At 40.3% G+C, this 25,393-nt stretch overlaps 1 protein-coding gene across 1 annotated transcript; it reads left to right on the forward strand.

Annotated features, from left to right (window-relative positions):
• Positions 1-1,815: 1,815 nt before the first annotated feature.
• On the forward strand, positions 1,816-17,662 carry LOC140655447 (inactive pancreatic lipase-related protein 1-like). Its single transcript, XM_072870004.1, has 12 exons — positions 1,816-1,864; positions 2,634-2,788; positions 3,300-3,425; positions 5,619-5,753; positions 6,824-6,932; positions 9,951-10,070; positions 10,296-10,415; positions 11,829-11,947; positions 13,086-13,215; positions 14,357-14,468; positions 16,213-16,380; positions 17,599-17,662. The coding sequence occupies exons 1-12, from the start codon at positions 1,816-1,818 to the stop codon at positions 17,660-17,662; spliced, it is 1,407 nt and encodes a 468-aa protein (XP_072726105.1).
• The last annotated feature ends 7,731 nt before the right edge of the window (positions 17,663-25,393 follow it).

Below are 25,393 nucleotides of genomic sequence, written 5' to 3' on the forward strand. Positions count from 1 at the left end.
CCCGTGTTATTACTGAGTTGAATAAGAGCAGACTAACTATGATAAAATCCTAACTCAAATCTTTTCCACCAGATCTTAAATTAAATGGGAAAGACTGTTCCCCCCTCATTTTGAACAAGTGTTGAAACTTATCAGTGTAGTAGGGCATGTACTGATTCTCCTGTATCACTGATATGAACATATTTACAAACTAAAATGCTACTTTAATTAAGGATGGGAGCACTGAGCTCTAAATTAGTATCAAATGTTATACTTCATAAAAAATTAAAACATTTCCTCCTGTTTAAAGAAATAAACCCCACTAGCAGGGATGATAGCAGCGTGATACCTGTGCACACAGCTGGTATCCATTTGGTCATTCCCAGAGGTGGAGATTAGGGAATGTCAGCTCTGCAAAGATACGTGGCCACAGCCAAAAAGCATAGCCAAGCTGACAAAGCTTTCTAGGTGAAGACTTAGCTGAGGACTCATTTCTTCTTGAGTTCACTTACAGCCTTCTCCTACAGATGAACAGGACCCAGGGGTTCCCAGACCTAGGCCTGCTCATTTGCACAGGCTCTTTTTCACTTTTTAGTTGGTGTCTCTAGTAGAATGACCTACCGAGTTCTGTAACATTGCTACGCAAAGCAGCCGTGTCACTATTTCTGGGGGAATTTTGTATGTTATTGATATATATATTTCCAGCATGTTTGCTCTCAGTTCATCACTCAGAGAAGGGCTTTCTCAAAGCTTGGGTTACATGGGTAGTATAGAAAGGATCCAAAGGGGTAGACAACTGTCCTTCTACATCTACTTATATCAACAAGGAAATGAAGGGGACACCAGGAGAAAGTCAGACTCTTTCACTATGAAGAGACCTACCAGGCCCACTAAGAAGTTTTCCTGAAGGAATAAGGCTTGGACAAACTGAGCTGATGTTAGGAAATGGGCACAAAAGACCCAGAAGCACAGGAGCATTCCACATCCAAAGTCACTTGATGCAGGGCAAGGGAGGGGACTTAAAGATGATGAGGTTCCCTACTAACTCCCCCAGTAGACCCCTACATCCCAGCTACACAACACTAAAAACAAAAGCCTTCCCAGCCAAGACGAGCCCCTAAATGCACTGCCACACAGACCCATAGAATTCTTCTTAATGTCCTACTCCTGATGTGTTGCTGCCTGGGAATTACCCTGCCTCTGGAGCTCCAATCCTATTCCAGGCTCCAGCACACCAATTCAAGAAATCTATGTCCATGGATTTTTGAGTTTTCAGAGAAACTAACCATCAAAGTTGTTTTCCAGTTTAGCTATAAACTATAATCTGAAATAAATTTTCCTATCTTTCTGGGAACATTTCCAATGATAAAGCAGACTATAAAAGTACATGCAAAGTTTACACATTAGGGCGTGGAGCTTGAAGGCTGCATTGTAAGTAGTTCAGGTTTGGAGGGGTTTCTTTTACCTTGTCAGGTATGTGGCTTCCCAAGACACAGCAGTATAAAGGGGAATGGCAGCTCACACAGGCATCCTTATGCTAGTTCCAAAATAGCTACTATACATCCAATTAGAAGCATAGCCTCAACAGAACAAAAATCACTCTGGATTTAAGCTATGCTTTAGTAGAATTAGGAGCCCCACAATCTCTAGTGGAGCAAAGAAACATAAAGCTGACTCATACATGTCTCATATATGGAGTGGTCATAGGTACATGTTGCAGAGAAGACAGACACGGCACCCTTTCCACCTTGAGAAAATTCAGCACCGGAAAGCTAAGTGCGCTTGCTAATCAAGTGGGTTAGCAAATCCTAGCTGCTTCTTTTTCTACTGTTCTAGATGCTTGGAATTTGGATACTTCCGCTATTTCTGCTCAGGGCAGCAGAAGGTAAGCATATGGCGTTAGTATTTATATAGCTTTTCTATGCTGCTATATTTTGTGAGATATTGTTCTACACGATGGAGCCTTAAAACTTACTGATTGAGGTTACATGTTTCACTTTCCTATACAAGAATGGTGAGACGAGTGTGTGTGCGTGTTGTCTTTCCTCTCCTCCACTCTGGAAATCCCACCCTAGGAACGTGCAAGAAATGCTGGTGTTTTATATCTCAGAGCAAAGCTATTGCCCTACCAAACCTAGGAAATTATTTGTTGTACTCGTCTTTAATGATGGAAATGGAGAAAAAGCCAGGGGTGGGGGACCAAGGCAGTGTAACGAGGGTATAGCTTTATATTCAGCAGAAGCCACTGGCTTGTGTAGTATGACTTCTCGTGCACAATGTAGTCAGCTGTTCAGCACTGTCTCAAGTTATTGATGATTATTTGCAATATCTTGGCTTGGTATGAGGAGAAACTCATCAGCTGTCTTTGCCTTAAGCAAAACACAGCTGGGGAAAGATACCCAAGGTATGGTACAGGATACCCACGGAGGAACTCCGCCAAATACTTTGTTAATGAGCAACAGGGGGCTTCTTTCCTTGGCGTAAACTGTAGCCGTTGAAGATCTGAGAGGGCACCTGCTGGTCTTTGCTTTCTGTAAACCGTAGGATTTTCAAGAGACCAGGAGACCTCCAGAGAAGAGATGCTATGAGTCATGACTAGCCTGCTCCACTTCTTTGCTCCTTCACATGTTATTGATCCGATCTGTGTGCTACAGGCAAAGAAGTTTGCTATGAAAGGCTTGGATGTTTCTCAGATGATATACCATGGTCTGGGACTACGGAAAGACCAATCCATAAGTTACCCTGGGATCCAAAAAAGATAGACATTCACTTCCTCCTGTACACAAGAGAAAATCCTACTGACTTTCAAGTAAGAACTATAGTGGTTTAAACATTAGTAAATCACATACAAAAAGAGTAAATAAACACAGATTACAGCTGTGTTCCTGGAAAGTGTTAGAAATGGCCAAATTTCCATTGTATTCAAGAGACAACCTATTCCAGCTCCTTGGCAGGGTCTCTGGGGCAGAACTCTCATCCTCCTCCAGCCCTCACAAGGCAGCATTCCTCCATGTTTTCTGTATGGCCACTGAGAAGTACTGGGAAACCGTGCATTTTTAAAATCACTGGGCAATTTTTTTCCACAGATAAGATGAAAACACATTAAAAGTAAAGTCTTGCCTGCTCTAAGATGTGTCAAAACTTGCTGTGAATGGAGATACAGACCTTAAGCCATAGTCATATGAACACTTGCAGATGAGTTTAACATTGCATAACTTTTAAACGCCTGTACAGATGAGCATAGTTCAGGTCTTTGCAATTTTGATAAACTGTTTACAGAAATCAGAATTAAATGTTTATTAATTTAATATCTACAACAGGACATCTCTGCAGTTGATTCCTCTACAATTGAGTACTCAAATTTTAATGTAAGTAGGAAAACCAGATTTATCGTACATGGATTTATAGATGATGGAGAAGAAAACTGGCTGTCAGACATGTGCAAGGTAGGTACCACAGGAAAATCCTGTCCCTGTGAAGTTCCTTAGTTTCCATTTATAAACACATTCCTATAAATTGTCTGTTTTCTCTATTTCTAACCAATTTCTCTCATAGTACTTGTGGCCTCCCTTCCCCTTCTTATCCCTACATTTTTCCAATTGTTAGCAACTTAAATATGTAGCTCTGCACCTTGAGGAAAAGCATGACGTAAAATGCATTCAATTTTTCTCTTTAGTGAAGTAAGCAAGGACAGGATTTGGCTCAATGAGTGTCCTTTTTCTTGGTAAAAACGACACAAACCCTGGAGCAAGATACTGCTTAGGAACTAGGGCCATTCCAGAAATAACTGCAGACTTGTAACTATTGCATCATATTTCCCCAGACAAGAGACAAGTTTCTAGATGTGGAAAGTCCATCACAAACATATGGGCTTCCACGTGGGTGTTGGAGGCTGAGGACATGGGCTGACCGTTAACAGAAGCAATAAAGTTGTAGAAAAGTACATCCAGAAGGGACCTCAAGGGGATCATTTTGAACAAATCTTTCGATCTAGGACTTGCTATGAAGAGTGAATGAAGTCAAGCGCTCTGCTTTATTGATTTTTGTGCTAATTCCCCAAGTTATTTCTTAATTCTGTCCCAATACAAAGTTGCAATTCTAGCTTGTGGTCTTCTCAATCCTATAAACATGCTTTCCATTGCAGCTGCAGCTAATGAAAGCTACTAGTCATACAGCACAGAGCAAAATACCAGCTGATGGCATATGACACTTTTAGGATAAGGTTTTTCAGCTAACTATCCACATAACTATAATTTTGTTTAAATTCTATATTCCTATTTTACTTCTGAGAACACTATGAGGAAAAATGTGAAAGTCCACTAAAATCAATGTATTTCACATTTATTGCATCCCCATTACCTGCTTCTCTTTGATACTAGGTCAAAAGAAAAGAAATTAAATTAATTTGACGGTTTCTCATTAAAAAAAAAATCTATGTTGATTATCACTTTACGAACATTGAGGAATGATTGTTGGATTTGTTAGTTAATAATTTGTTCAAAGTATCAGAAGCAGATTGATGTTTTTATAACTGTCTCCCATTTTCCACTCTTAAAATAGAGATTTTTTTTCTAGAACTTCACAAGCAACAAGATAGCTCACATTTTGCTTCAGCTAGTCCCTTAAATCCTTTTGATCAATTTTCATGAGGATGTAGAGGCATGAGGTAAATCTTTAAATTCTTTCTCTATTACAGTGGCCTATGTTTTATCACAATACTCCAATTTATTTTAAAAAGAAATTGGTCTCAGTGAATCTTTTCAGTAAAGAGTGGAGCAAATGGGATTGTGAATACATCAGCCCTCCTATGTGTATCTGTTATTTACTTTCCTTCCCATTAAGTAATAATTCTATCTGCACATTTATTTTTACCATTTCTAACATAGCCACAGACACTTCTATTGCCTTTTTTGTCCTTTGCCAGTTATAACTTGTTTTGGATGCTTTATAATGTCTGAACATAAAGCAAAGAAGAATGCTAAAGCAAAATATATTTAGCCAAACAATCCAGCTCAGAGGAGAAAAGCAAAGCTTCAGATTCTGTGGCAGACAATAAAGTATCTGCCTGTATATACATATTCCCAAATAAAGCCACAAACCTGAAATGAATATTCAGTGACACCAGCAATTTATGCACCCTCTTACAAAAAAGACAGACACTCTCTTTCTTACGAATCTGTATCAGAAAAACACTCTTGAATTTTAAAATAAAAAATATAAGTTCTAATTGAATTTGAATTAAAGAGGTACTTTTAAATCACTTATGTGAATCAGTACATGAGTAGATCTCTTATTTAGTGTTACATGCAAGTTTCATTGAAATTAAAAATTAAAAGTATCAATATTTATATTGTTTTCCCTTCTGAAAATACTGCTATGGGCATTTGAAGTGATGGTGTGGCCATTACTACAGCGTACCACCCTATTTCAGTATTGTGTGCCTATTTCAGCATCGTGTGAGCACACATACGCCGTGAGCAGGCATGACCACATATATTTGCTAAGGTTTTGGTTCTTAAAATGTTCTCATACAAATTCATGCCACATTTATGAGTTGAGCTGTAACAAGCAACATGTATCAATTCCAGATTGTATTTACTGTGGGGCTCTTTGGTTTTTACTTTTGTTTTACGAAACAGAGGATGCTTACTGTGGAAGATGTGAACTGCATCTGCATAAACTGGAAAAAAGGCTCAAGATGTCAGTACACCCAGGCATCAAACAACGTCCGTGTTGTGGGTGCTGAAATAGCTTATTTTATAAACGTTCTTAAGGTAAGAATCTTCTGGTTATAAACCCATAGTTATAAAGCTGATTTAAAAGAAATATGGTTCAGGAACTTTCATTAATGTGAATGTAACCAGGAGAAAACATTTTCTTCTACTCAGTGATGATTTTAGAAGGTGTGCTGAAAACAGATTCTTTTTTTTAAAGTTAGAGAACTACGTCATAACAGCAGGGTTAGCCAGCTTAGGGGCACGAAGCGCTACAAGACATCCCCATAGTACAGCCAAACAGTTATTCCATAGATGTTAACAGATGTAAAGTGTTGTATAGTTTTAAATATGCAGAGATAAGGGACACAGCAAACCGCCTTTTCATGGAGATAAAACCTACCAAACGGTTCTTAAGAATGCCAGAAAACCAGCTGGCAGCCAGCAGCGGCTGGAGGACAACTCCTCTCCGGTGAGCAACACCTGGGGACAAATAGGACCCACCCAGCTGCCTCGGGAAAGCTGCTGTGCACAGTGCCTACATCCACAGAAGGTGCCACGTGCCCCTTTTCTTAGCCAGCTTCACATGGGAAGCGATGCTTGGCTGGAAGCCTTCTTTTAATCTAAGTGCTTTCAACACACATTTCCCATAAGAGAACTATAAATTACTCAAATAGATAGTACGCTGGGTCTAGGAGTGCTCTGACCCATGTCTCACTCTCTACATCTGCACTGTAGCCACTGAATTACTGTCCAAAAAGGCGGAAGGCATCTGACCTGCCAGGTGTAACTAAGAGTTCCTGCCTGGCTGAATCTTGCCAGCCAGATAAGCATCTTGTGAATCTTAATGGGTCTAGGATGTAAAATGGATACAGAGACTCTCAGGACCCCGTTGACAGAGCTGTCTAGAGTTTTAACAGCCTCCAAATGAGGGCAGCACCTGAATAAGGAGTTTTGAAAAAAATCTATGCACTGGACATAAGTACCTAAACTGGCAAACAGGTGCTGAAATCCTATAGGGGTTCCTGAGTCTGTAGTCAAATTAAAAGTAGCTTTTAAGCCCCTTTTTACTCTTCCCTGTTGCTGATGAGAACAGATGTAGTAATTTTTTGATATTGCTATTTTCTCAGGACAAATACAAATACTCTCTAGCCGATGTTCACATAATTGGCCACAGCCTTGGAGCACATGTAGCAGGCGAGGCTGGCAAGAGGCGGCCAGGGATCGGAAGAATAACTGGTAAGTCAGTGACCTGAGTCACAGCTCATACTAAAGGCACCACTGCTTAACAAAATGTTGCTGTTCATTTTCTCTTATGACTGTATTTGATTGTGGGCTGTAGTTTAGTCAGGGGTAATTGGGACATTATAGAACTTAGCCTCTTCTCACAGTACACGGAGGAGAGGTGCCCTGGTAAGTGTGGGAAAACAGTCAGCATGATGATTATTTTGCTTGCGTATGTTTACACAGCAAAGGAAAAGCTCCATACAGCCAACAGAGCCAGAAGTCCCCCTGCAATACATCAGTTGCCTTGCTGATACACATTAATGGTTGCAGGAATCTCTACAGAGCTTTCTTTCTGGTGCTTCAACCTAGCAGTGTCACAGGCCAGCGCTAGTTTGGAGCAGGACAGGAGCGATGCTCTATACATAACGACATTCCGTTGTCACTGCTAAAAACAAACTCACAATAACTAACGTACAACCAGAACCAGATTTAGCTGCCATGATTGTTTTTCATAATGATTTGTCCAACACTAATGTAATAAAACAGACCAGGAGAGTAATCCCTACTTTCCTTGTCCTAGCAGCTTTTCTCCTGTTTTCATCTTTCATTAATCTGACCTGTTATATAGCAGCACATCGGATGCACAACATCACCCACTGCTTGCGGGTCCCTTCAAAGCATGCTAGAAGCAGCACAACAGTGAGCAGTTATTTTGTACTGTAGTTTTGCTAACAACTATCATTTTCCAGAAAAGGATGGATTAAACCTGACGTTTCAGAAGCAGTAGGCTAACCTTCCTGATATATCACCCATTATCACCTTGCTTTGCTATGTCTACATAAACTATTCACCTAGTAGAGTACATTAACAGTAATTAAATTACCTTGTTTTATTTCCAGCAAACTTTCTAAAGTTTCATTTCTTCACTTAACTGTTGGTACACTAAATCTCTGTACTTCCTTGGCAGCAAAAACTGAGTCACATAGGATTATGTCGTCTGTCCAGATTCAAGTAGACTTACTAAGAAAGTGCACTCAAAGAGTCAGATTTCAAGCGAATCCCCGTTTTCTTTTTGAGGGTGATCACAGGCATTATGTTTATACAACCTGTATTAGTTTGAGCTACATGAGCTCACTCTTACTTTCCAGATAACATCGGAGTGGACTGATCAGAAAGGCCCGCCCCATTTTCACTGTATTCCTAAATAATAGCCTGTCCCGTTTAGGCACTCCCACACTTGTGAGTTTAGACATTTTTAAGGAATATGATGTTGTCCTCCTAATTTTTGGTCAGCTATACTAATTCAGTTTTTGCCTCCCCAGCACTGAATTTTTCTATTGTCTTTCCCTGTTGCAAGTTACACATGCTACACTCTGAGAACGTGAGGAAGCCTCTTGCTACTGCTCAGATGGGTTTTCCTGTTCAATTCTTTCAGAGCAGGCTTTTTTGGTTCCGGCTTGTTTTATAGCTGTCCACATGTCACTGAATACGCAGACTCTGGACATCCTCCACTGGTCCCATAAGTAGTGTCTGTGTTTCACAACATAAAACAGACCAAGCCTCTGTCACTGTTAGCCAGAAGCATTTTCATCTCCCCTTTGATCCAACAGCAAGTTTTCATTTTTCAGCATCCTTTGGCTTGTAATCTGCTCTCTACCCACACTAGCTGAGAGCAAATGACTCTTGAAGGAACCATTTTGCCACACTGCAAGACTTAAATGATGAAAATGCATATGGCCGAGGCAAAATGAAGCTCCGTGGAAGCGCAGGCTGTCTCAGCCCTCTGCCCTGGTGCACCGAGGCAGCAGGAGCCTCGGTGCAACATGGCCACTGAATAACCGTTTGCCATATCCCTGCACTGTTCTTCAAGGGATGGCCCTCACCTTTCTTCAATAATTTAACTGACTCTTTAAAAAAGCAAATGGCAATCAATTTAACTGACTCTTTAAAAAAGCAAATGGCAATCAAATAGGCATATTTATTGCAATACGTGTTCATTTCTAAAAGAGATATTCCAGAGACCTCACAGAGCAGAGATGCCATTCTGAGTATTTTAAAACATCCAGTAGTCTCCCCAAAAACAAAACTGAAAAGAGGTGTTATCAGCTAAACTTGTCATCAAGCCACTCCTTTCTCAAGATACAGGTAACTCACCCTGCAGTCTACATTCTTGAGCAATTTTTTAACGTGCTCAGCACTTCCAGAGTTTAAGGCTATGGGCTTGATCTCCTTATTCATCATGCAGGCAGCGCCAAGGGCGGTGTGCATTAAGCAGAGTGACCTTTCATACACAAAAGACAATTTTAGATATTATTAACACAGCCCTTTTCAATTGTTACTTTTCCTCAGGGATTTCAGGCTTGGTGAACCTTGGACTAATAGTCTACAAAATTCAGTCTAAAAGCAAAACCAAATCTGCTGCCCAGGGACAACAAGAGATGCAAGTATAAGATAGCAAAAATTGTGCAATTTGCAAGACTTTACAAGCTCCTGAAATTGCTGCAACAATTTAGGAAACAAATGAATTCTGTTTTCTGCTAGGATCAAAAGCAAAGATCGTCACTTCAAAACCAGATGCTTTTCCAAAAGCTGTCTAGAGCCAGAAGCAGGCAGGTTGGTTTCAACACTTCCAAGCACATGGGGTGCTATCAGCATCAATTTCTGTTTGAGTATGCTTAAACCATGAAGATCAGTTATATGGGATGCAGACACAGCAACTTCCATTTGAGCAACATTATTAAAGGGAAGTTCAATTTAAAAAAAAAAGTTATATCCAAGTGTTGAGATTCAATATTGATGTGAATCAGTAAAATTCAATAGGCTTTACATAGGTAACCTCCTGCCTGGGAGAAAAGCCGCTTGGTAAGTGAGAGAAAAAAAATCATCATTTTATTAATGTCTATTCTACTGAGGTATGAGGAACCATAGGCAACTATATATGTGATATTAATTTTATACAGTCATAGTGTTATGTAAAATGATACATCTATATCTCTTTATCTAGAGTCAACACCAGTCTTTTTCTTTCAGGACTGGACCCTGCTCAACCTTATTTTCAAGGCACTCCCATTGAAGTCAGACTGGATAAATCTGATGCAGAGTTTGTCGATGTTATCCACACAGACTCAGCTCCCACAATCCCCTACTTAGGTGAGTATTCAGCTCTACTGTATTAATACCAAAATATTTATGCCCTATGGCACTTGAGTATCCTAATTGTTCATCAAGACTCAGTTCTGGTGCATAGACACAGAACAAATGCACGCTACTGATCACTCATGTCCCAAAATACCAAACACAAACTACAAGCTAGAAGCTATAGTTATGAGAAAATATTAATTTAAAACGTGCTTACCCCTGCTTTAAATGCTTCAGGTTTTGGCATGCCTACAGCTATAGGACATATTGACTTTTATCCAAATGGTGGAAAGGAAATGCCAGGGTGTGGGAAGAACCCCATTTCACAGATTGTAGATCTCGATGGCATCTGGGAAGGTAAGTATGTTGATTACATTACAAATTCAGGGGAAGGTCACTCCCACAATGTAACCACTTCTCTTAAATCAGATGTTTTGTGTTAGCTTTCGGTGTGTCCACCAACAATGGCAGCTGCAGAGTGCAGTGAAACTTAATATGCTCAAACACACCATCTTCCAGAGCTTATTCAAAAAAATAAACAAGGCAAAGTGTTTGCCTCTGGAAAATGTGCCTCCTCTAAAGCATCTAACAGCAGAAACAAAAGTTACTTAAACCATGCCAAAAATTTTGAAGGGTCTGTAACAACAGATTTCACTTTGTTTCAGTGACCCAGCAGCAGTACTGGGTGGAGTATGGCAATGATGCTCACAGCTACTTCTGTTAGGGGATCTTCAGCTGCAGTTCTTCTGAGATAGAGCAATTAATTTAATATTTTTTTTAAATTACCTATTACAAAGCTGGGTTCCATTAAAGCAATATCATTGTGTCTATTTTTAGTCAGCTAAAATAAGATTGACGTGTAGCTGCTCAAGTACACTTTTCTTTGTTGTTTTGCATGCTTCTAATAAAAGCTCTAATTATTAGAAAATTTCTGTGTCTTTATAAAGTTAAGTTGCACATAACATTAAAAAGCAAATGAAGATTTCTGCTGTAGAGATGTTTCAGTATATGATCTGAGTTCTTTCTTACATTACTGCAAACACCTTGAACTCTAGGAATCCATGAACTTATCTGTGATACCTAGCCTTTTTCTCCAGGTTTTATTCAATGCAGCTGGAGGCATTACTTTTTTTTTTCCCCCATAGAGTAAACTTGTTATCAATAATGGGGAATTAAAGCACAAAGAAATAACTGTGTTGTGTATGATCTTCTTTTTAACTTAAAGTCAGGAAAATAAAGGCAACACAAAGGAAAATAATATATTCATTATTTTAATTTTAAGAGTCTCCCTTCCTTAAGCACCCCCCAAATAATAATAATTTTGTTTTGAAGTCCTCAGCTGGAGCAAATCAGCATTGCCCTAGGAAGTTCACTGTTAAATACTTTTCATTTGGTTTTCTTTTGTTATGGTAATGTAACTGTTGCCTACAAAAGACCTGCTTCATGCAGTTCCCATTTCTATTGTGAAACTCGGTCAGATTACTTGAATAAGTGTTTGTGAGGGGAGAGGAGGGCAGGGGCTGAGCTGAGCTGCACAGTCGGTCTCCACAAAGCATTTCAAGGTTGCATTTTATACCTGTTGAGTCAGCGACATTCCTCAGAGCATCAATTCATTGCAAAAGCAAGCTTCAAACTTGTTTGATACTCTAAGAATTGTGATGAGGCTTTTGAGGAGGAGTGACGCATCCCAATGACACGGCAAGGGCTGCCAGGATCTTTCCTCGAATGATACCAGTAAGGAAGAACTAACCTGGGAGCATCTTTTCACAGGAACTCGGGACTTTGTGGCTTGCAATCATTTGCGGAGTTACAAGTACTACTCTGACAGTATTATCTACCCTGATGGATTTCTAGGCTATGCTTGTCCTTCATATGAAGTTTTTGAAACAGTAAGTAGCTCACAGAGCCTCAGGATGGACCGTATCAAAAATAGTGGCTCTTATCTATACATCTGAAATTCAATTTATTTATGCTAGCTTGCACCCAATGAGTGCATGCGTAAGAGAAGTGGCAGACATCCTAAAGTATTATAGCTCATGCAGCTGACATGGGTCGAAGTAGGAAAAGGCAACAACAAAACAGGGACATCCCTGGTTCTGTGCTGATGTGATGGCCCTGAGGTACTACTGGAGCTGGTGTGGCTTCCCCAGGCCTGCTCTGCTGCATCAAACTGGGGAAGAGGTGAGGAGGAGAGCCTTGCCCCCCTATCACCAAATGTAATTATCAAACAGCAATGAGTGGAACCCCATGCTGTAGCAGGTGAGTTTTCAAACATAGCTTAAATATATTATTTTCAAAACAACAAGAAGTAAAATAATATGTGATGGCCTGATGGGGTCAGTCCACAGTCAAAGTACTTTGGTGACTTAAGATGGCCTCAGGGACAAAGCACAATGATTTATGGATTAGGTCAGAAAGCCCTTCCCTGTCCCAGACTGGGAGACAGGGAGCTACAGCCTAAGAGTAGCAGGGGAGTAATGGGCTTGTCATATCCTACAGGCAGCACAGACAGAGGTATCAACTTATGTAGTGCTTGGATTGACCTTTATATGTTCTGGGCAGGTGATAGAGATCACACTTCTCAGATTACTTTGGGAGAAGGTGACTACCTGCTTCTGTCACCGTAGTAGAAAGATGCTTTCACGACAAAAATGAGCTTTGTTTTCAAGACAAAGTTTTTCTTGGCCCAACCTGAAAGTATAAGGAGGAATCATTCTTTCTCATCAGTTGCTGGGAAGGATACCTCCTCCTACCTGCTCCAGTTCAAGACTACTCAAGGATGTCACTGATGTGGCTGGATTGAGCTAAACAGCACGAGAAAAAACATAGACCCCTGAAAAATCAGAGCCTTTGAGAAAGTTGGCTAGCTTATATGATCTTTCTCAAGTCACAGAAAGGGTTACTTGAAATTTGTTGTTGCTGTGATACAGGGCCAGTTAAGTGGGTATGTTAAAAATAAGTTCTATGACTTTTTTTTTTCTTGGCTGGGTGGATAATTTTATTAATAGATATATTTGTTTTCACTAGGAAAGGTGTTTCCCATGCCCACGAGAGGGATGCCCAAATATGGGTCACTTTGCAGATAAATTCAAAGGGAAAATTAAAAATGATTTCGTGAAACTTTACCTGAATACTGGAGAGGCCAAGGATTTTGCTCGTGAGTTTTGATTGCTTCCATTGCTACCTACTCCTTGTAAACAAACTTTTTTATTTTCCTGTTTTACAATTAATTTTAACAGGTGAACAGACCTCATAGCAGTGCAATGGCTCTTCAGTCCTTCGTGCCTTTTATTCTTTTGCTCCAATACTAATGCCCAATTTTGGGTCCTCCAACACAAGAAAGATGTTGACAAACTATAGAGTCCAGTGGAGGTCACTGAGATGTTTAGTGGGCTGCACCACAAGGTGCAAGGAGAAAGGAGGACAGGCAATGCACAGAAGTTGCAGCAAGGGAATTTCTTATTAAATAGTATGAAAATTTCTGTCACAATGACAGTGGTTAAATGCAGGAAGAGGGGCCCAGAGAAGCTGGGAAATCTCCATCTTTGGAGATGTTCAAAACTCTGTTTGACAAAAGCCAAGAGCAAGCCGATCACAGCTGGCCCTGCTTTGGGAAGTGGATGGACCAGATGACCTCCTTTACAACCTAGGTTATCCTAAATGTCAGGTCTCACAAGATGGTTCTGCCTTTGCCTTTGTAAACAAGAATCAGAGGGAGAAGAGCTGCTTTTGCAAATTGTGTGCTAAAAGAAAGTTCCCACCCACAAAAACTATTTTCCCTGAGTTTCAGAATTTTTTTACACTCCCTTTACACTGCTTATATTCTGGTATGTATCAGTATTTATTCCTAACACCTCCTTCTTTCCAACTTCACTGTATATGAAAAACTTCACGGTCAAAATGCTGAGATCTATATTGTGTTTACCATGTTATGGACTAGCTTTTGTTTTTTCCCCCTCCCAGAAAGTAACACAAATGTCTACCCATTTCTCAGGTTGGTCTCATTAGGACATAATGACAGATCTCATTAGGACATAATGACTGATGGTTTGTATTTGTTTTGCATGGTTATAACTCAAGGAAGAGCAGGGAGCTCCAAGACTCTGGTGTGAGAGAGCATTGTGTTAACCCCTTTCAGTCCAGACAGTCTGCAATTTAGCCTTGAGCTGAAAGTGAAAGGCAGTGATAATTTTCTTTTGCTTTCAAATACACTGTACAGACCAAAAAACCAACACTTCATCTTTTGGAGACTGTTTCTGTCTGAGTACAATCTAACTTACTGTACTTCTTCTGCATAGTTTGGAGGTACAAAGTAACCGTGACCCTCTCCGGAAAGCATAACGTTAAAGGATACGTAAATATTGCCCTGTATGGAAGTAGTGGGAACACAAGGCAGCATCAGATCATCAAGTAAGTTCAAAATTCAACAGAAAAGAAACTTCAATTCTGGAATGTTTAGTTAATATTTTCAATTAATGTTTCTGTTTAAATTGGTCCTATTTTACAGATCACTTTCTACCCCCAGATAGGGATCCCTGAGGTAAATGCAGTGACAATTCACTCTGGATTTGAAGGCAGAAGTTTAGAATGCAGGATTTTAAAATGTTAGAATTTGGTGTCACTTGTTTGCTTTACCACCAAGGTCTTGCTGGACCTACACCAGCAGAGTTCTGAGCTCTTTATCTTTCTCAGGCTTGCAAAATGTTGCTGCTAAAGCTACCTCATGATTTACTACCACTTTTTGCGGCTCATAACTTTGCCTGCTTACACTGAAGCTGCTTGCTTGCCTCATGTGGCTTGGTTTATTTGCATTTTTCTTGTTTGTTTCAACTAAAATATCTGCAGTGATGTAAAGCAGGGAGAAGGCATTTTGATGTGGGGTTTGGGTTTTATTTTTTGGTTTTGGTTTTTGCTTATTGACAACTATATCACTTCCACCTTTCCAAGAAGGACTTCAAATCTTCACACTTGGCAGCAAGTGTTTGCTATGAGTTGATCCCTGTTTGCAGGCGCCCATGCATTCACCTGAGATCAGTCTGCCAGTACTGAATGCACTCCAGCACTCTCTAGCTGCTATTTGCAGGGCCTGTGTCAATTCAATTGCTGGAAGTGAACTTTTTTTTTCCCCAGCAAAGCTTGCTTTAACCTACCAGGCACCACTGTGGATCCAGCAAAGAAACAAAAAGCCAAAGGGATTTTGTCCTGTTTCTCATTACTTCCACTACCATAAGCCTTATAATATAGAGGAGAGTAAACGTGCTCCTCCAAAGGCAGATGAATGGGCAAGTGCAAAGCTGGGGAAGGAATAAAAATCCTGTCTTTCTCATGAAACTTATTAAAATTATAGGTTTTTTCCCGGGTGGTTCTGCTGAGTCCTCTGCTTTTTTCCCCCTCCTGTATCTCTCGCATCATGTCTACAATAACACCTCTACAGTGATAAAGGCATTGCACATTCAAATGTCTCTTGACTTCATGCAGCAGGGGTAAATTTTAGAAAGCAGCCCTTCACCTTCAGAGCATGGGGGCGGGAGAGGGAAAGGAAGAAGACTGAAGAAACTTTGGCTCGTATTCAGTGAGATGTAGTAGCTGAAGCCGTTACCAGTCTCAAACTGCTGCCATTTAGAGTTTGCTATATTGATGCAACATGAAATAAGTAGCCAGATTATAAACTATGGTGACCCAAGAGTGGGTGCACATTTGACATGGCCACACTGTAGGAATCTGTGCTAGTGAGCCAGGCTGAGCAGCTGGCGCATAATCCTTTTGGCCATACCAAACAAATCCAACATCTGTATCCTATAAATTAATTACCATTAAATGAAAATTTCACTTATGTGCAAAAAAATCCTGCCTATATAAGCAACAGGGAGCAAGCTCTGCCTTCTCTACAGGGTTTGTCCTGTAACTGGGTCTTCATTGTGAGGTTTGAGTGCAGCACGTCAGGCCTACCTGCCTTTGCTTCTTCTGACAAACACTGATTTGGGATGTATTGTGTTGGAAAATTGGCAATAATGTTGTTACCATACTATAGGCTAAATATTGTGTCTCTGCTAACTTTCTACTCACTTGTTACCACAGCCAAACAGTTGACAGGACTGGCAATAAATATCAAATGCCAGCATGCCTCACATCCATAAAATGTTATTTTTCACAGGGGAACCCTCCAACCAGACAACACTTACACAGGCTTCATTGATGCAGAAGTTAACGTTGGAACAGTTACAAAGGTTAAATTTCTTTGGAACAACAACTGGTTAAATCCAATTTTTCCTAAACTAGGAGCTGCAACTATCACAGTACAATCTGGACAAAGTGGAAAAGAGTAAGTATATCCATTGTGAAAATTTTGAAAGTTACTTGGGAAGACGGGTGACAAAACTATATGTGGGGTGAAAGCATTCTCACAAGAAAAGCTATTTAAAGCATTCAAAGATTCTCAAGAAAGCCTTTTATTTCCTTCCTTTCAAGACACTGTTCATCCATAGTTCAGTTCACTACTACTTCAACCCTTTGCCTTAAATAGCTTCAAAGAAAAACTTAAAATATTTCCAGGCTTCAGAAAAGCAAACTTTCTGTACAACTCTTTGGGTGAGAAAAATTAGCACTGGCTTGGATTATCAGCATCATTCTTGCCAAGTTCCTACTCACTGTCCACAAGAACTGGTTACCTGGGTCTGAGCTTGCGTTAGGATGCCTGATTCACTGTCAGCTGGAACTAGTGGAAGTTTTCCGTTGATATTGATGGTCTCTGAACTCACGATTGACAAGAGAGAATGGTGATGATAAGCCTACCCTTCCAATGAGCAAGACTAATACTTGGAAGCTGTGCTTAAAAGGCTAAATCTAAAGTTGAGGGAAATAGGCTAAAACTGACTTCTGTAGATTTCATGGAATGTGGCTTGGATGCTCAGATTGTAGAACCATGATTTACTGGTCCAGTTTTACTCATTTTCTTGGACTTTTTAACCCTCTCATTTGCTTGATCAGTTATGTTATTTCATCCACCCCCATGATTAGGTATCTAGAAAAGGAGGTACAGGATATGTTTTGGACCATATAGAAATTCATAGTTAAAATGCCATCACTTAAAAGACAACATGGGAGATGGAAACTGTTTCAAGCAAAGGAAAAAGTTTACAGCCCAGCAGCCTTACCTTTAAGCAGAGCTCCTAAGTCCCGTTGTACTTCCTATTCCCCCAAGCACATTGCTGATGAAGCGTATTTCTGTAGATACGCACTCACTCTTCTGTTGACTCATGCCCTTTGCACAAGTAGTTGTGACCATCTGCATAGTGACGGTAGCACACAATCTGGAAAAAAAGAAACTGTAAAGCAAAAGGAAGGCACGCAGTGAACCAGAATGAATACCATCCATCAATACTTTCCCCAGCAGTAATATTTCAAACTTAGGAGCTCAAAACATGTTGTGTTTAGTTGTGTCAAATGAAAAATCAGATTGACTTATATTTTAAAAAATCCATTTGTATAATCTTGACAAATGTTGACAACTCAAGGTGCTTGTACTTTTTTTTTTCTTCAGATTCCGTTTCTGTGGTTCCGAGACGGTGAGGGAGGATGTTCTGCAAACTCTTACTGCTTGCTAACAGCACATACAGATGCCCAAAACCTTGCTACCAATAAAAGCTAGTCATGCATAAAACACTGGGGTCTGCAGTCACTGCAGTTATAATACTGGTGATGTGTGTTGGAGGTTTTTTTGCTGGGTTGGTTGGCGGGGGTGTGGGTTAAGTCTGTGGATACCTCTCTAGAGACAGAAATTTTAGGAGTGAATGAGCCAAAGCCCATTGAAAAATTCCCCTGATTTCAGCCTGTTTCAAAATAATTTCAGACAAGAGAAAGAAAGGGGGCAGGTAACAGAATCTGGATAGTGGCTCCTGGGCAGTACCAAGAGAAAGAGAGGAGAGGATTAAGGAAGCTGACGTTCTTAATCAAACTGAAGGCTAAACCCAGAATTAGTGAGAGATAAAGATGAAACAGAGATAGGTGGGCAAAATGAGGACAGACGTTTCATTTTAATTACCTGTGAGAGATGGAACAGTGAACATGATGAAGAACTGGTAATGTGTTTTGGTGTGTTAATGCTGAACTAAGCTTGTACCATATGATCTGGACAGAATTAATTGAGAAAGCTGTATAGCAAATTTCAAATGTTAGTGAAGTTTCACTAGAATTCTTATAATCAGAACAATCACCAAAGTGTCCTGAAATCCCACATGCTGGCCCTCAGCCTTGAAGAAAACTGCCAGATGATGTGGTCAGAGCAGGTAATGCAATGAGGGAGTCACTTCTTTCTCTGCTTTTTGATAAACACATTCAGCTGAAGTGTGGATAGTTCACAAATTCATTTCTGTCCCTATGTAATCCTGTCTCAGCTCCCTCAGCCTGCTGCTGGAGAAGCAGGCTGCTGCTTCCCTGGTCCCAGAGGAACCCCATCCACCCCAGAAAACCCACAGAACTGCTGGGGCCTGGAGACCTCCTGCTCCTTGGGACCTTTTCTCTTCAGCAGTTTCTCTTGAGGTTCTCCAGATTGGGGCACTCTGCTCTTTCTGCCTCTCTGTGTGACCCTTCCTCCCCCAGAAAGTCTTGTCCTGAAGGATATCAACCCCTTTGCAAGGCTTCAGATTCTCCTTGCAGTGGTGGAGGTTGAAACCAATTTATTCTGTGTTAGAGCACTGCTCTTCTAATACAGAAGAAAAAGCAGTTTAATTAATTCAGTGCGTTCTGCCAGCTCTCGCAGGGTGATGGGAGAGAGAGGGGGCTGTAAAGAGTAGAAAAAGAACCATCATCGCTGAAGATTGGCGACCTATGGGCATGCTCAGAGCTGGAATAAGTTCCTTATGTGAAAACCAAACCGCTCCTTGGTTTAACCCAACTGAAGATAATATCCCCCAGCAATTTGTTTTAGTCAGAGATGCACAGGCTTGCTTTTATGTTTAAAAAACCTTCTAAATTGTACTTGTGCTTCTTGCCCAGGTTAAAAGGGCACTACCCAATTGTGCTGCTTCAGGAGCACAGTATGAACCAAATTTTCAGCTGGATAATCACTGTTTCCTGAGTCCCTGAAACCTTGCCCTAGGAAGGTTAATAGGGAATAAAGATAAGTAGTAAAGGAGACATGCCTTGCTATGTGTGTGTCACAGATGTGTGGGGTATTAAAATGCGAAGTCAATGTCTTGTCCAGCTTCTCTCAAAGGGAAAACCAAATGTTTTTCACCCTGATGATACTGCTTGTGTCTTCCCTTCATTGAATTGCTTCCCTCCCTGTGCAACTCCTCACAGCAGCAGCAAGTGCACAGCGGAGAAGTTTGCTGTGTGTGTTTTCTTCCCAGCCTACGCTGTCCATGAGGGGTATAGGCTAACGCTTATTTTGGCTCCAGTGTTTCCCACCCATGGTCAACCTTATAGTGGTAGAATAAGAGGGTAAGGCCTAAAAAGTTCAAGGGTGTGAACTGTTTGTCCTGCATCAGGCTGCGGTAAGGCCAGTCTTGGGTTGCTCCCGCAAAGCCCTTCTCAGCTCTCCGCAGCTGCACGGCCGCAGCTGTGCAGGAGGCAGAGGGTCCAGCCGCAGGACTCTGCAGGCCTTCACACCTCGTTCATGTCATCCAGTCCGAGGAGGAACACACATCCCCTCTCCAGGGAGACAAATAGTTACGGGTTTACCCAGAGCACGCATAACCATAGACGTGGGAGCCAGCATCTGATGTCAGGTTTCCGCGTACCCCGTGGCCGTTTGACGTCGCCTACTTCCTTCTGCCTTGACTATTTGTCTCTTCTAGAATTTGGCTTCCTGATCGCAGTACCTCCTGCTGAGGAAACCTCAACAGGGCTATTAACTTCCTAACACTGCAGAAGAGTTTCTCCTTTGTCTTTTGTTCCTTTACCTTAGTATAAGCAGATTCTTGCCTACACAATTGTTTTGACAGTCATGATATTCTCTGCATTATCCTTTGCCATAGCCACTTCAGCAGCCCATGTAATTTTAACAAACACCTAACAGAATCAAGACGTTAAAGTTGACAATAGCACAATAAAAAATCTCCTTTTAATAATGAACTGGAGCTGCCGTCATCTTGTTTTAGCAGAGTAAAATCTCTCCCCCCCTCCCAAACACTTTACAAAGCTATTACATAAAATGCAATGTTAAATGAACAACAAATTACTTTCCCTTTAACTAGCTTTTAATGCTAATGGTGCTATTTATTCCTGACCTTTTGAAATATTAGATTTTTTAAATGACAACATAAAAAGAATTCTTGTTTGAAAACGCGAGCGACTTTAAACCACATGTTATTACTTGTAAGTATAGCATGCACATGCATCATTCATTTCAGTGTCCCATTTATGGCTAATTGGTATATATTTCAGTTGACATATATTGTTCTCCTGCAAACGTGTCAAATTCCTTAACGATGTCGGTGACAAAAGCATAGTGCTTGAGATATATAAATTACGCTCTTTACCATATAATCATTCTTATCTATTGGGAATGCTATTTGTGACAAATCATGTTCAAAAATACACTTTAAATTGATTATTTTTTTAAACTTTAATATCACACCATTCATGGCAAGTCTTTGATTGAATCTTTAAATGTCGAAATGTTTTTTATCTGCATCTGATTTTTATCTGCATCATTTTGTAGCTTTTGAAAAGCTCACTTTATTTATTAAAGGAAGAGTAGCACAGCGCAGATCTTAAAATGTATCTTTTGTTATCAGCATAAGAAAACAAATGGGCTATAATTGTGGATATGGAATGAGTAATTTGGTGAACAACGCTTTGTGCTGTAGCTTAGGTTTTATAATTCCTGCCAGAAATTACTATTATTTTGTTGGTGGGCAGCATTGCAATCAGAATTTTAAATATGGGAGCAACTTGGGCCACATATTTTCATTACATTTTAGATTGCCATGTGCAATGTATTTCTCTCCTATATTACAAATCATCTGAGAACAATAAAAAAAGAATTGAAGATTTCATGTGACTAATTATTGCTGAGATATAGCAGTGCTCATTGTTGTCTTTAGACAATGCTGTCTATAGTCATTACTTTGCTCCATAAATCAGTAGGATAATGAGGTTCTATTTTTCAAGAAATATTTGAGCATATCTTAATTTGGCATTGATGAATTCTTCTTCCTCAACCTCTTGAGTCTTTTTTTAATCTAGTTTGTCATATTAGAGCTTTCATCACCTAGCCATAGCTGACAGTGTTTATGTACGCATATTTATTTCCATACCTTTCTGGGATGTGTCCTCAGAGGTTGCAAATAGGAATTTTATGATGTTATGCCTGAAGGCTATTTTGTTGTTAATTTGAGTGTAAATCACAAGCTGTTTTGCCACACTCTTATACTTCAGAAATATATAGCCTGTATGATTGTATTTAATTGTGAAAAAACAAGGCTAAACTTGTTAAAATCTTGTTACTTCTAAAAATTGGAAACAGTTTCTTTGACAAAAAGAGATGTTTACTTGAAGAAAATACTGTCTTTTGCCAAAAAAAATTATACAATAAGTTCAGATACCTATTTTTTCCTCTGCAAACAATCTCAAATTTGAAGACAATGAAAGGGTAAAATGTATCAGCATTTTTAATCGGTCGAAACAGAAGGCTTCAGTAGGGGGCAGAGGAAGAAAGGAGAAGGTCGATGTGATGCTCCCACAGCCCTAAATGGAAAAATAATAATAGTGGCCTACATGCCACTTACTTCTAAATTGTGCCTGTATACAAACAGAAAGACGAAGCAAAGTACTCTTTAAATTAGTCTAAATGTTGTATTCAATTACACAATAACAATTGAGTGGCTACTACACTTGCTAGCATATTGAAGACATATATTATGTGAGACCCAAAGACAAAAGTTGCATTCAAGTCCCTCTTTGTGCTATGGCCCATGTAATTATTGTTGCGGTACGTATCCTATGAAAAATTGTACCTTTAATTGCATTAAGTGGATAATTGCTTCACATCAAACCAATTAGGGAGGTGAAGGGGGAAAAAAAGGGGATCTAAACATCCAAAGCAATGCACTTTTTTGCATAATAATTCGCATTATTATAATTTTGCATGTGATTTTAGATAAACATAAGTCTCACTTGATCTCATTAAAAATAACAACAATGAACAATACTGGTGGCTTGGGTGCCTGGGTTTGGGGTGTGCAGTTTCAGAGTTTGGATTCCCCTGGGAGTGCTGATTATCCTCTTTGGAAAGTGAGGTCTCCCGTGAGAGTGGTACCATTTCCCACTCAGAAGAGGTTTTTCATGGAGGAAGAATATAGTCATCACCTTAATTACGTGGGACACGAAACACACAATGGGCATGTGTATGTCTTGCCTGAGATGATGGAAGAGCAGAAGCCGTCCCCTCCTTCTCTGAACACTGAGCGCTGTGTCTGCTGGCCACAGCCTGAGCCCACAGAAACTTCCAAAGGATCTGCTTAAAAATAAACCCAAACTCGTTTCAGACTACCAACCTTTTCCTTACAGTCCTTAATTCCTTACTCAAACACCAACCATCTCGCATTTGATAAGGGAATAAAAATCAACAGGAAGAAAGCATGCACAAGGTTCTCCACCACCTTCAGCTCTCACCAAGGCTGCTGTCAGTCCCTTGGGAGGGTGTGTGGCCTGACCTCATGTCTCTCTCCAGCCTTTCTCATCTCCCCTTTGCTTGCAGTTTGGAAACCGGTGCCATCTGGCCGTTTTACACCCCTGCAGACACAGTAAATTCAGCAGGGAGCCAGAGAGGAGGATGTCTTTGCTCCCCCCGCAACCTCAGTCTGCAATCATCCATCTCCAAACCCACGTCTCCCACAGAATGCGGGAGGGAGGGTTTGGGAAAGGACGTTTCTCCACTTCATTAAAGAGAGACTGTAGATCCTTAAGGCTTTGCTTTAATTCAAAAAGGAGTCAAAATGTCTTTGGTGGGTCATGAAAATCAGCCTCTCGGTTCCTCCCACTGAACCCGAATTCCAAACCCTCTCCCGGCAGCTGCGACAGAAAGGACAGTGAAGGGCAGTTCATGGCAGCAATGTGCCATTCCTTGCTGGGTCTGAAGGGACGGCGACACGGCAGCAGAAAGGGGCACATTTTTGTTGGAAAGGACGATTGTAGGGGATTAACAACTTCTTTTTAACCAAGGAAAATGTTAAAAGTGAAGAGAAAAGTGACTGCGCTAAAGAATAATTCTCCTTTTGACCCACAGAGAAAGGGGTGCCTAATGAAAATATATGATCACCGACAGTGTGAAGATAACTGTCTGATCAGATAATGGAATTGTTTTCAGTGATAAGAATGAATCCATTACTAATGCAAATAACGATAATAATTATAATTTGCAATACAGTAAAAATCACCTAGTCTACCTCCTCCTCTGACAGGAGACTGTATAATAAATTATAGGCTGAGAAAAAAAAAATTCAAAGGGATAAAGGTTAAAAGATTAAAAAAAAATTCTGAAACTTAAATGCTTAACAGGGAAGTCAAGACCTGAAAGCAGAAATTGGTGCTATTAAATAAAGCAATTGTGAAGAATGAGATATTATGGAATTGATTAACAAACCAGAAACCAAACGTTTCCTCGTATCACTACTCTTGTCACAGATTTCAATAACTTTGAAAGAACAAAAAATTAAGAGTTGGCGTCTAACAAGAAAATTAATTATTTAATTGTCGGTGAATATGCTAATACTACTCTGGGAAGATGAATATAACTTAACACACAAAAAGACCCCAGAAGGGTTCAATAAATTTGGGGAGTTTCACCAGTTGTTTTTGCTCTGCTTTGGTATTCGAAACAGGTCCAGCTGTTCTGTCGCTCCCAACCAGGACGGCATTTGCAGACCATGCATAGCTATAGGGCAGATCTTTTGGCGTTCTCTGGGCACACCAAGATGCTCGTACCAATCCCGTAATCTTCATTGTTCATGTGAGGGCTTTTGGGTATGGAGACAATGTGAAAAACGCTTCATTTCACCTTTGTGGAGGAGTAGAACAGGGCAGATGAAACAAATCTTGTATTACCGAGTTTTCACTGCAGTGAGCTGTTTCGTCGTTTACAGCAAGTCTTCCTCCATCGGTTAAGCAGAGAGGAAATAGTGCTAGATAGGGCTTACCATACGTTGTTGGCATCATACCAGTCCTATAGATTTAGGTGATGGCGCATTGGGAATCTCCTAAGAGACCATATGATTCTTCCATACCCATCAATTTGGAGTAAAATAGCAATTAAATGACCAAGTCTAAAGCACTGTCTTCCAACACTTGTCGTTTAGATCCTTGTTTTCCAAAGCACAGTATGTCCCGTAACAGCCACACAAGAAGAGCCAGGGATTTTAATGCCAGAGGGTGTGTAAGGGAGACTTAAAGACCAGAAGTGCTGACACCTAGTCAAAAATAGAGGCAACTACCAGATGAAATTAGTTTTTAACCTTAGAGTGGAGCCTGGTTTTCTGCAGTTGGAGTATTTTATTGCATTTTAAATCCACAGTTAAAAGCTCAGTGTATCCTGCCTAAACTTCCCCAGCAAGTCGTTCAGGAAGTTAGAGATTTCTCACCCTCTTTGAAGTTTTTCATTGCAGCATTTTTCAGGTAGCTGAAAAGCTCAACACACTTCAGGTCAGTAAAGCACAAGTAGTTTATCAGAACTTCAACAGTATAGGAGTTCAAGGAAAACGCTTTAATGATGCAAATTCTAAAAGCAAAATGAGTGCAAAACTCACAGTATGTTTCATGACCATGATTTGTGGTTACCTCATAAGTGCAATTTATCAAAAACACACCCAGCTAATACAATATTAACTACTGCAACAAGCTCCTAAGGTTTAAAGATGCACCCCTCAGATTGCATGCAAGAAGGCCTTTAATCAATGTTTGCAAAAGTCAAAACCACAATGTGCCTTAGCTACTCACATCACATTTCATTGTTTATTGATGCTTTGCCAGGGCTTTCTGTTTCATAGTGGGATGTGCATAACACAAGCCCTCCACGTGTGTGCACACAGAACGACTTCGGCATCGGTTTCTAAATGTCCTTCCAGCAACAAGATGTTTATCTGCAAGAAACCAGCATCCACCGTCTAATCCTCAAAGCTGCCAACAGAGCCGTAAAAAAAGATCACAGGTCTACAAAATGTGATTGAAAGACCTGGTGTTTAATTACAGAATTAGATTCAGGGCAAGCATGAGGCTAGTCTTCAGATATGTCAAAAGCTGTCAGAAGCAGGAATGGGATGAAATGTTCCCATGTTCTCTAGGGGCAGGACAGGCACAGAGAGTCAGAGCTGACATTATGTAGAACTTGAGAAAGG

This window comes from Ciconia boyciana, chromosome 8, assembly GCF_034638445.1.
Source record: "Ciconia boyciana chromosome 8, ASM3463844v1, whole genome shotgun sequence".
NCBI lineage: Eukaryota > Metazoa > Chordata > Aves > Ciconiiformes > Ciconiidae > Ciconia > Ciconia boyciana.

Bases quoted from the DNA above. Each gene is read 5' to 3' on its own strand.
- LOC140655447 (XM_072870004.1), top strand. From the start codon at position 1,816: ATGCTTGGAATTTGGATACTTCCGCTATTTCTGCTCAGGGCAGCAGAA. The intron at 5,754-6,823 runs GTAAGAATCTTC...CTATTTTCTCAG, and splicing joins ATTTTATAAACGTTCTTAAG to GACAAATACAAATACTCTCT. The intron at 13,216-14,356 runs GTGAGTTTTGAT...TCTTCTGCATAG, and splicing joins AGAGGCCAAGGATTTTGCTC to TTTGGAGGTACAAAGTAACC.